Consider the following 11626-nt stretch of genomic DNA (forward strand, 5'->3'; position numbering starts at 1 on the left):
ACAATGGTGATGAGAAAAACAACTTGACTGGCGCCGAATTGGCCGTGGCCAGCCTTACACACTGATGTTCCACAAGGAAGGGAATTAAAGGGGATGGAGTGACGGTTAGCTGAATGGGGAGACTTTACAAGAAGGAGCCATGTAAATGGGGGCTGGGCTGGGGAGGTGATGTAGACGCTTTTCATTTCCCTATACAATCAGTAGGCCGATAGCAACAGAGCCGCGAAATAACAACACGAGACAATTCATTAAAACCAAACTATTTTAATACTACCATAGAATCATTTGAACTACTTGTACATGGCTACCATGAATATTTGTACAAAAATGCAGTAAAAATAGTATTGATTAATATATACAGATATGTCTCCTTAGTGTAGGCAGGCAGGTTGTTGTAACGTTACGTGTAGAATGACAAGTACATTGATGGTCATACACTATTTTTACACAATACACATACTGGTTACCTCCATCACTGATATTCCCTTCCAATCCAACGGACTCTTAGAAGAAACAGATAATAACATAATGATTTTAATTTGAAAATAAAATACAAATATCGGGACATGTTGAATCATACACAGGTACATAGTGTCTATTGTGTTTACGTTTGGAGGATTGTAGCGCAGATTGTAGCGCAGATTGTAGCGCAGATTCAACAGATCCGAGGTCTAGGCGAAAGACACCAAAGTCCAGAACAAAAACCATTGCATGTATACAAGTCACCTCATTGAGGGTAGTAATGGTGGCTGTAGTACATACTTGGGACAGTGGCATGTGTTGTGTCTGGTTCTTCTGACCATACAGTGAGGGAACAGTGTCTTAAAGCAGTGTCTTAAAGCATGTATGAAATAAAACAAGGAAGAGGAATACACTATTGTAAACATTTGATATGCACCATTTACAATACATGATTCAAACCTGGTGTTTTTAGGAACGGGCCTGTATTCAATTTCATTTGAAGTCTATGACTTCCACAAGGATAGTGGCTCATTATTACCAACATCATTTGATCTGCTTAAAATATCGATTAGAATGACTAAATGTTATACAATAACAGATAGGAAAATATTGCAGGTAAAATAAAAATATAACCTACTGGAGCTGGTTGAAATTAAACTACAACCTACTGGAACTGGTTGGAATTAAACTACAACCTACTGGAACTGGTTGGAATTAAACTACAACCTACTGGAACTGGTTGGAATTAAACTACATCCTACTGGAACTGGTTGGAATTAAACTACAACCTACTGGAAGTGGTTGGAATTAAACTACATCCTACTGGAGCTTGTTGGAATAAAACTACAACCTACTGGAACTGGTTGGAATTAAACTACAACCTACTGGAACTGGTTGGAATTAAACTACATCCTACTGGAGCTTGTTGGAATAAAACTACAACCTACTGGAACTGGTTGGAATTAAACTACATCCTACTGGAGCTTGTTGGAATAAAACTACAACCTACTGGAACTGGTTGGAATTAAACTACATCCTACTGGAGCTTGTTGGAATAAAACTACAACCTACTGGAACTGGTTGGAATTAAACTACATCCTACTGGAGCTGGTTGGAATAAAACTACAACCTACTGGAGCTGGTTGGAATAAAACTACATCCTACTGGCGCTGGTTGGAATAAAACTACAACCTACTGGAGCTGGTTGGAATAAAACTACAACCTACTGGAGCTGGTTGGAATTAAACTACAACCTACTGGAACTGGTTGGAATAAAACTACAACCTACTGGAGCTGGTTGGAATAAAACTACAACCTACTGGAGCTGGTTGGAATTAAACTACAACCTACTGGAACTGGTTGGAATAAAACTACAACCTACTGGAGCTGGTTGGAATTAAACTACAACCTACTGGAACTGGTTGGAATAAAACTACAACCTACTGGAGCTGGTTGGAATAAAACTACAACCTACTGGAGCTGGTTGGAATAAAACTACAACCTACTGGAACTGGTTGGAATTAAACTACATCCTACTGGAACTGGTTGGAATTAAACTACATCCTACTGGAGCTTGTTGGAATAAAACTACAACCTACTGGAGCTGGTTGGAATTAAACTACAACCTACTGGAACTGGTTGGAATTAAACTACAACCTACTGGAACTGGTTGGAATTAAAAAATAATTTCAGTTAGTGCACTTTGAACTGGGTTATCAAATCTGATCATTTGAGCCATCGTTATCAGAGATGGGGATTGGAATGATGTACAATGAGAGGTTACAGTGAGGGTTTAGAGTGAGGGGTTACAGTGAGGGGTTACAGTGAGGGTTTAGAGTGAGGGGTTACAGTGAGGGGTTACAGTGAGGGGTTACAGTGAGGGTTTAGAGTGAGGGGTTACAGTGAGGGGTTACAGTGAGGGGTTGGAGTGAGGGGTTACAGTGAGGGGTTACGGTGAGGGGTTACAGTGAGGGGTTACAGTGAGGGGTTACAGTGAGGGGTTACAGTGAGGGGTTACAGTGAGGGTTTAGAGTGAGGGGTTACAGTGAGGGGTTACAGTGAGGGTTTAGAGTAAGGCGTTAGTGTATAAAAGCACCCAGGGTTGAATCAGTGGGTCACAGTAATGTAGAATCAGAGTGTAGGTGCAATGTCTGAAACAGGAAGGGTCAATAGTTTGGACAATAGAAAATGTATCACAACGCCAGTTCTCCACAAATAGACAGGGAGGTCCAATTTGTACAGGGCTTGTTCTACTGCCTATAAGTTAAATCAGGCACACCAAGAAGACACTCATTGAACCAACACAGGAAAAACAAAACACACAATAAAGGAAAACAAACATGGTTGTGTGTGTGAGTACAGTATGTAATTCCCCTTGACCATCTCGACAGAAACTGTGTAATAGCACTTGGAAGATTTGTGTAACTCTATAATAACATTATTTTTTTCCTCTCAGGATCGTCATCATGCATTTATTTTCTTCGTGGTGAGTTTGAATAAATGTTTCTTTCTCGCTCCCTACAGAGGCACATAAAGGAAACACGAGGAAATCCCATGACTGAGCCACGGTTCTCAGACAACACAATATCTCTATAAAAACCATAACCATGCACTTTATAGACTGGCTTCACGTGATGATATATGATTGGCTCTCCATTTCAGCCAATGAGGAAAAGGTGGCCACCAGGCATTGCATTTTTTTCTTTGTTATGTTTTTTTCTTTTGTTTTCTTCTACTCCCTTTTCTTCAAACAGACTTTCAGGGACAAGACATGGACACAGAAAAATTCACACTGAGGAACAATCACAGAAATGTCATTGTACATAATCTTTCCCTGTAAGATGCATGGATTGTAACTGTTAATAGCCTTGTTTTCTGTGAAGGACACCGGTAGCCAGAAAACACAGGGAGATAAAAGAGAGAAGTTAGCGAAGAGAGAAGAGAGGTCAAATTGACAGCTACATACAGAAAACGGAACAAAGTAAACACACAAACTAGATCAGACCAGTGCATGCATTGGCGAGATTGAAAGAATTCCCATGGTCGACAGACAGCACTGATAACACGATGAATAACCCAACTTTAAGGGGACTATAGGACAAAGTATTGACCATTTACCATAATGCTCCTTCAGGTTACTTCAACTCATCCCACCACCTCAGTAGCTAGCATGCCCTAATGAGAGAAGCGCTATTCATCGTCAGTGCTTGTGGTACATACGCAGTGGAGCGAGAGCAAAGCTAACACACGTCTATAAAGGCGACCAATGGGCTTCTTTACACTGGCATTTGCCACAACCCCTAAGCCAATCAGAGGCCGAGCTCAAAGCAAGGTGCTGCCCCATCACTGCAAACTGTGTGACATTACAACAACAGAATCATACAGATAGGAACCAATCACTGAGAGTATGGTGGCTGAATCTTGATGTAAGTATGGAGTATTGCCAACACAATCATACATGTAGCACATCAACGGCTGTATGTCGACGAGGATGAGTAACAGAGAGCACTCCCCTTCTGGCCCGGGCGAGGCGGCCGTAGGGTGGGGAGTGCTGAACACGGGGATTGTTCCTGTGAGAGAGAGACAGGGGATCGATTCTCCTTCCTCCAGATGACGATGTTACGACAGGAAGTGGAAGGGGGACAGAGTTCAGTGAGAAGTAGGAAGGTCAGGGCGCCGGGTCTGGATGATTTTTGGTTTGGGGCAATTCTTTGGTTCCTCGACTTCCTCGGTGTCGCTGTCGCAGACATGGACAACAACACTGGGGGTGGACTCTGTTCCAGCATGCAGCTCAAACTTCTCTCCTGTAGACAGAGAGAGAGACGGGAGAGAGAGAGAGAGACGGGAGAGAGAGAGACGGGAGAGAGAGAGAGAGAGACAGGAGAGAGAGAGAGAGACGGGAGAGAGAGAGAGATGGGAGAGAGAGACGGGAGAGAGAGACGGGAGAGAGAGAGACGGGAGAGAGAGAGACGGGAGAGAGAGACGGGAGAGAGAGAGAGAGAGACGGGAGAGAGAGAGACGGGAGAGAGAGAGAGAGAGAGAGACGGGAGAGAGAGAGAGATGGGAGAGAGAGAGAGAGAGACGGGAGAGAGAGAGAGAGAGACGGGAGAGAGAGAGAGACGGGAGAGAGAGAGAGACGGGAGAGAGAGAGACGGGGGAGAGAGAGAGAGAGAGACGGGAGAGAGAGACGGGAGAGAGAGAGAGAGAGAGACGGGAGAGAGAGAGAGACGGGAGAGAGAGAGAGAGAGACGGGAGAGAGAGAGACGGGAGAGCGAGAGAGAGAGAGGGAGAGAGACGGGAGAGAGAGAGAGACGGGAGAGAGAGAGAGAGAGAGACGGGAGAGAGAGAGAGAGAGACGGGAGAGAGAGAGAGAGAGAGAGAGAGAGACAGGAGAGAGAAAGAGAGAGACGGGAGAGAGAGACGGGAGAGAGAGAGAGAGAGAGAGAGAGAGACGGGAGAGAGAGAGAGAGAGATAGAGAGAGACGGGAGAGAGAGAGAGAGAGAGAGACGGGAGAGAGAGAGACATGAGAGAGAGAGAGAGGGAGAGAGAGAGAGAGAGAGACGGGAGAGAGAGAGAGAGACGGGAGAGAGAGAGAGACGGGAGAGAGAGAGAGAGAGAGAGAGAGACGGGAGAGAGAGACGGGAGAGAGAGAGACGGGGGAGAGAGAGAGAGAGAGAGACGTGAGAGAGAGACGGGAGAGAGAGAGAGAGAGAGAGAGAGAGAGAGAGACGGGAGAGAGAGAGAGACGGGGGAGAGAGAGAGAGAGAGACGGGAGAGAGAGAGACGGGAGAGAGAGAGAGAGAGAGAGAGAGAGAGAGACGGGAGAGAGAGAGAGAGAGAGAGACGGGAGAGAGAGAGAGAGAGAGACGGGAGAGAGAGAGAGACGGGAGAGAGAGAGAGAGAGAGACAGGAGAGAGAAAGAGAGAGACGGGAGAGAGAGAGACGGGAGAGAGAGAGAGAGAGAGAGAGAGAGAGAGAGAGAGACGGGAGAGAGAGAGACATGAGAGAGAGAGAGAGGGAGAGAGAGAGAGAGAGAGAGAGAGAGACGGGAGAGAGAGAGAGAGAGAGAGACGGGAGAGAGAGAGACATGAGAGAGAGAGAGAGGGAGAGAGAGAGAGACGGGAGAGAGAGAGAGAGAGACGGGAGCGAGAGAGAGACGGGAGAGAGAGAGAGAGAGAGACGGAGAGAGAGAGAGAGAGAGACATGAGAGAGAGAGAGAGAGAGAGAGAGACGGGAGAGAGAGAGAGAGATGGGAGAGAGAGAGAGAGATGGGAGAGAGAGAGACGGAATAGAGAGAGAGAGAGAGACGGAATAGAGAGAGAGAGAGAGACGGAATAGATAGAGAGAGAGATGGGAGAGAGAGAGAGAGACGGGAGAGAGAGAGAGATCATCACAGCACAGTTGAAAAATACATGGCAAATAGAAATCCAATATGGATGGTGTTAAGAGATAGATGGGAGGGGTTGACTGGAGCTGAAGGTTGGGAGTAATAACAACTAATATCAACTAGATAACTAATGTAAAACAATATTGTGCACGTAAAATGTATATAGTATATAGAGGCTGGGAGTAGAAGCCTAAGCGTTGTTGTTCACTAGTTTACTCCAATTAGGGAAGGAGTGGTAGGGTTAGAAAGTAATAAAGGAAAATATATATTTTTTAAATGTATATATATATATTGGATTGGAAATTATGCAGATAATTACATTGACGGAAGCTACAATCTATATGCAATATTAAAGCTGATCTAGAGAGAGAGAGAGAGACAGAGGGGGGAGAGAGAAAGAGATGGTCAGGACAAGACATTTGAAAATATAAACGTGTACATGACCTCAAGAGGGAGCCCTGGTTCCAAGAGAGACACGAAATCAGTGAGGTGAGGCAAACTCAACCTGGGTGAGGATTTTCTCCTCATAATTACTAAACGGTCATGTGAGAATTGAGGGCAGAAGCTTAATATACAGAAAGACTATGTAGTTCTCTGATTAGGAGGACCTGAACTCAGGGAGGACTGAAGCAATATCCTCCCTCCCTCATTCCCTCCCTCCCTCCATTTCTCCTGAGGACTGGGCTCCTCAGCCAACCGCTGGGTGACGTCAATGCTGCTGCGTGCTGTCGCTCCGGGTCAGACAGTCAGAGTCAGAAAGAGGGAGAGAGGGAGAGGGGGAGGGGGAAAGAGGTAGAGAGGGGGAGGGGGAGCGAGGGGGAGAGAGGGAGAGGAATGCAGAAAGCAGAGAAAAGAGAGAAAAGGAAATAGAGAGAGAAGGGGAGGTACTGAGAGGAAGAGAATGAGTCGGGGATAATAGAGGCTCAGCACACGCCCAGTACTCAGAACAACATAATGGAACTGTATCAGTATCAGTCAACTCACTCCCGGATCAGCTACAGAGCCCAAGAACACACACTCTTCTCCACACTGGGGGTTCAATACTCTCCTTAAGAGCTGTTATACAGTATACCCTAGCTATCATCTGTCATTTAGTACGTCTCAGGGGTTCTGATAACGACAACATTACAGCTAATTATCACATAATGACATACACACGCATGCACATACGCGCGTGTGCGCGCGAACACACACACAGCTCATTGTCATTCACAGCACATGCGCCTGGCATTATCCCTGCTATTTCAGGCTCTGCTAATAAAGGGGCTCTGCGTGTGTGTGTGTGTGTGTGTGTGTGTGTGTGTGTGTGTGTGTGTGTGTGTGTGTGTGTAGGGACTGTACTGCATGCAGTAAGCTCACCATCTCTAACCCCATGGCAATGAACGCCTGTCCAGCCACAACCCACCTGGCCAGCTCCTATCAAAGCTATGTATTAACCAGGATAAAAATGGATGGCACCTAGTGGCTCGTACCATGCGGAGAGTGTGTGTGGGGGTGGAAGGACAGATGGACAGCTGGACGTGATGGTCTTTCTCTTTGGGCTTCAGCGTGACCTAGGCCCACTAACACAGTACAGCTACTTTTACAGCATTCTTTCAAGCCAGGCCAAACACTTCAAATAATACACTCTCTGAATCACCGTTTCTTAAATATACAACATTCCTTAGCAACAGTCCCAAAATAAACAGGTGTAATAGACTACAGCATAGGACTGCTCTTCTGGTACAGAGTTAACCCCGTTATGGGAGAGGCAACTATTCCTTCAGGAGCGTTTGACTGCTGCTGTACACACCTTTCCTATTCATTTCCTGTCCATACTGTCTATACACACCATTATATACATATATTTATAAACTGGGTGGTTTGAGCCCTGAATGCTGATTGGCTGACAGCCGTTGTATATGAGACCGTATACCACGGGTATGCGACCTACGAACAGTCCGTAGCTGTGGTATATTGGCCATATACCACACCTCATCGGGCCTGATTGCTTAAATATACATGTATATTTATATTCCGGACTCCTGACATGGCTCGTTCTGATATATCACATTTGTGTGTATTGTTTTGTATTGTTTAGGTATTACTGCGCTGTCGGCGCTACAAACCTAAGCATTTTGCTGCACCTGCGATAACATTTGCAAAATATGTGTACGCAACCAATAACATTTGATTTGATATGTTTGCTGCATAACATTCACTGACATCATCTGTTCTAGTGTGGAAACATTTTCTTACCAGCACTGGCTTTGAGCTGCTTTATTGAAGAACACTAGCACTTATTACGGCTTTGATATGTGGTTGTCCCAACTTGCTAACTTAAAGTGAACGCACTACCTGCAATTAGCTCTGGATAAGAGAGTCTGCTAAATGACTAGAATGTGGAATAAAAACGTTAAAGACCTTATCTATTCTACTGTATACTGTAAGGGCCAATACACCCAGGCATGATTTCACTGTATTACTACAGTATTACTACAGTATTACTACAGTACTGTAGCACTGTTCCTTCAGCTCCAGACCCTGGTATAGTAATTGTACAGCGCTGCCCTGCCTGCTGACACACATCTTGACGACCCCCTTGCCCACAGATGCGTCTCAAATGTTTTTATTTCTCAGGCTTAGTGAGAGAGCGAGTGAAAGGCTGGATACGTGCCTTGTAAACAAGCTGGGAACAACAAAAGCATTCTCTCCTTAACGAGTGCTTGTGTTGGAGGGAGGCAGACTGCTGGAGCCGTAATCACACTACACTCAGCTAGTCTCTCTGAAGGCTGGCGTGCATGTGGAAACACTGCACTGGATGGAAAAAACACACACTTACACACAAACACATACACACACTATGGCGACCCGTCATTCACCTGTTTTGAGCCCCACCTGGTTTGTTACTGTTTTGTTTGTTATTTTGGCATTAAATACATGTCATATATCAGTTTGATAACAATGTAAAAATATATATATTGAGTTAATAAAGCTGCATACATTTTTGCTTTCTTACTTGTTACAGTCTAGCTCAGTGCTTTCTTACTTGTTACAGTCTAGCTCAGTGCTTTCTTACTTGTTACAGTCTAGCTCAGTGCTTTCTTACTTGTTACAGTCTAGCTCAGTGCTTTCTTACTTGTTACAGTCTAGCTCAGTGCTTTCTTACTTGTTACAGTCTAGCTCAGTGCTTTCTTACTTGTTACAGTCTAGCTCAGTGCTTTCTTACTTGTTACAGTCTAGCTCAGTGCTTTCTTACTTGTTACAGTCTAGCTCAGTGCTTTCTTACTTGTTACAGTCTAGCTCAGTGCTTTCTTACTTGTTACAGTCTAGCTCAGTGCTTTCTTACTTGTTACAGTCTAGCTCAGTGCTTTCTATGGTGGGCAGCCAGGAAAAATACAGAGAGTAGGGGTTGGTAATCTTCTCTAGTTGCGCCGTGATTGGCTCAGTGTTCTGTCACTCATGGGGACATTACGTCACCGCAAAATCTACAGGGAGAGCTTGAAAGTTCAAGCCCCCTTGGGTGCTGCTATAGATTTTACATTAGAAGTGCCCATCCAAGAAGGCTCAAGGTCATTGACCACAGATGAAATAATGACAAATCACATTATATCTATCGTAGCTTTGATTGGACTGATTTCAAAATCGTTGCTAGCAAGCTAGACAAGCAGTAATCATCATGAATCACATCTACAATCTACTGGCAAATCCTTTTCGATCCTTGTCATATGAAGAAAACCCATAGATAAACCGTATCGGTGCTCATCGGCCATTGGACATAAATATTACACAACAAGTTGGAAATTGCAACTTCAACAATGAGTGGTTTGGAAGGAATCCGTGTCTAACTGCAAGTGTTGCAAAGCAATCCCTATTTTGCTTCACCTGCCTGCTATTCGGTGGATAGGGTGTGTGGTCCAAGTCTGGATTTAAGGATTTAAAGCATCCGTCTGAAAGTGTCTCTTTTCCGAACTTAAAAGGATAAACATTCACATGCAAAACCATGAACCAGAAAAGGTTGAATACATTGGCCATGCTGTCAAGCCAGGTGACTTCTGCAACGTTCAAAGCAACTGGAAACTCAGAACTGGAAAATCTCAGACTTCAGTGAGTTCAAGACAACTGGAAACCTGAAAAAAACTAGCTCCGACTGGAAAAATACGTTTTGAACAGTCACCCTACTCGGAATCCCAAGTCGGCAACTCTGGCCCCTTTCTAGAGCTCCGACCTGAAGATCACTGACATCATGATTCAACCTTGTTTTTTTTCAGACTTCCCAGTTGCCTTGAAAGCACCATAAATCCAGAGAATGCCAGACTTTGATGACAAAGTTTTATGACAAAATTTGCCCACAAGAAGGACCGCCGAGCCATCTTCCTGTTCAAGTGAGCACAGCACAACAAGGTGAGTCCAAAAATGTATTGTATGCTGCTGCATAAATGATGTAATATTCCAGGGATATATGTATTCTGTAGCTAAGAAAGTAATACTAAATGTACGTTGTGTAGTAAGCTGTTAGTAGCCCATGTGCCTCACCCTAATCATTTGGCCCATTCCCCCTCATAACTTAGCCTACTGTTCTGACTTAGTGGTGCACATGTAGCCTATAGCCTGTTTTAGAGAAATGTCATCATCGAATATTGTAAGAGCTTTCATTGTCTGTTTATATACCCCTTTATTTATCCTGCCGTTCTGACTTGGTGTACAGGGAGAATACTGTAAGAACAGCCCATGTTCTGAATTCTGTCGCTGTACATTTCAAAAGTTATATTGACTACGTCCGTCCTAGCTCGCTCACTAATGACTTAATCGAAATGAAGGATTGCCTCTTATCCACTCATTGTTCCCTTATGCCATAGTTTGTACATCTCAATTGTCAGTAGACACCAGATTTGTTAAAGTAAGTCAGCCATACCAGCTATGTTTTTTTAAAAGGCAGTAAATTAGGCTGAATGAACTGTTTCACTGCCAGACAAGGCTCCGCTGATACCCAGGTGTATCAGTGGTATGATGTTGGGACTGCTGTTGGGACAGCTTTATGGAGGCCCTAACAATTTGTGGGCACCGTTTGTCACCATTATAGCGCAATTAATGTATTGTTTAGTGTTGTGTAGTGGCTTTGCTGGCATGCAAATCTTGCCACACCAAGATTTACATGCTAAAATTGCCAGTGCAAACACACACACACAAGACACACACACGACACACACACAAGACACACACACACACTTCCTCTCCACACACACACACTTCCAGTAGTGCTAACCCTAAAGCTTCTCCACTAATACTCTGAAGAATAAAATAATAAAAGCCTGAAATGCGCTCTCACTCTCTCTCTCACACACACACACACACACACACACACACACACACACACACACACACACACACACACACTACAGAGTATGCACGTACGCATACACACAAACATACACTAATGATGTATGACAGATAGCTATGGTAAGCGCCTGTAATGTTTACAGTTTAAAAGGTAGAGCTTTAAAATAAAATGTTTCTATACAAACTGCACATCAGAGTCTACATTCATATACATACTGCACTCTATTCCATGACATAAAAGGCATATACGACCAGGCCTTATCATTGAAGTGCTACTACCACCAAGGCATCGTTATTGTTAGCCCAATCACATTTTAGCTGCTGCACTTGGAATGTTCTAAACATGTCAGATAATAACCATTCCCACTTGCTTACAGTACATACCATTTACCCTCTACTCCAAATACACTGTTTAACCACAGTCATCTTCAAGCACAGCGATTCCCTGACCTCATGTC

General features: G+C 44.2%; 1 protein-coding gene across 3 annotated transcripts in view; it reads right to left on the reverse strand.

Annotated features, from left to right (window-relative positions):
• Nucleotides 1–248: 248 nt before the first annotated feature.
• rcan2 (regulator of calcineurin 2) overlaps nt 249–11626 on the reverse strand; it is a 125450-nt gene continuing 114072 nt past the window's right edge. For all 3 annotated transcript variants that reach the window (XM_036975851.2, XM_036975852.2, XM_090232887.1), the window contains one exon: nt 249–4265. In XM_036975851.2, the coding sequence (XP_036831746.1) occupies nt 4111–4265 (155 nt within the window). In that variant the 3' untranslated portion in view covers nt 249–4110. The remainder of the gene's footprint in view (nt 4266–11626) is intronic.

Source organism: Oncorhynchus mykiss, chromosome 4 (genome assembly GCF_057628025.1).
Source record: "Oncorhynchus mykiss isolate SJ-2025 chromosome 4, ASM5762802v1, whole genome shotgun sequence".
In the NCBI taxonomy this organism is placed as follows: Eukaryota; Metazoa; Chordata; class Actinopteri; order Salmoniformes; family Salmonidae; genus Oncorhynchus; species Oncorhynchus mykiss.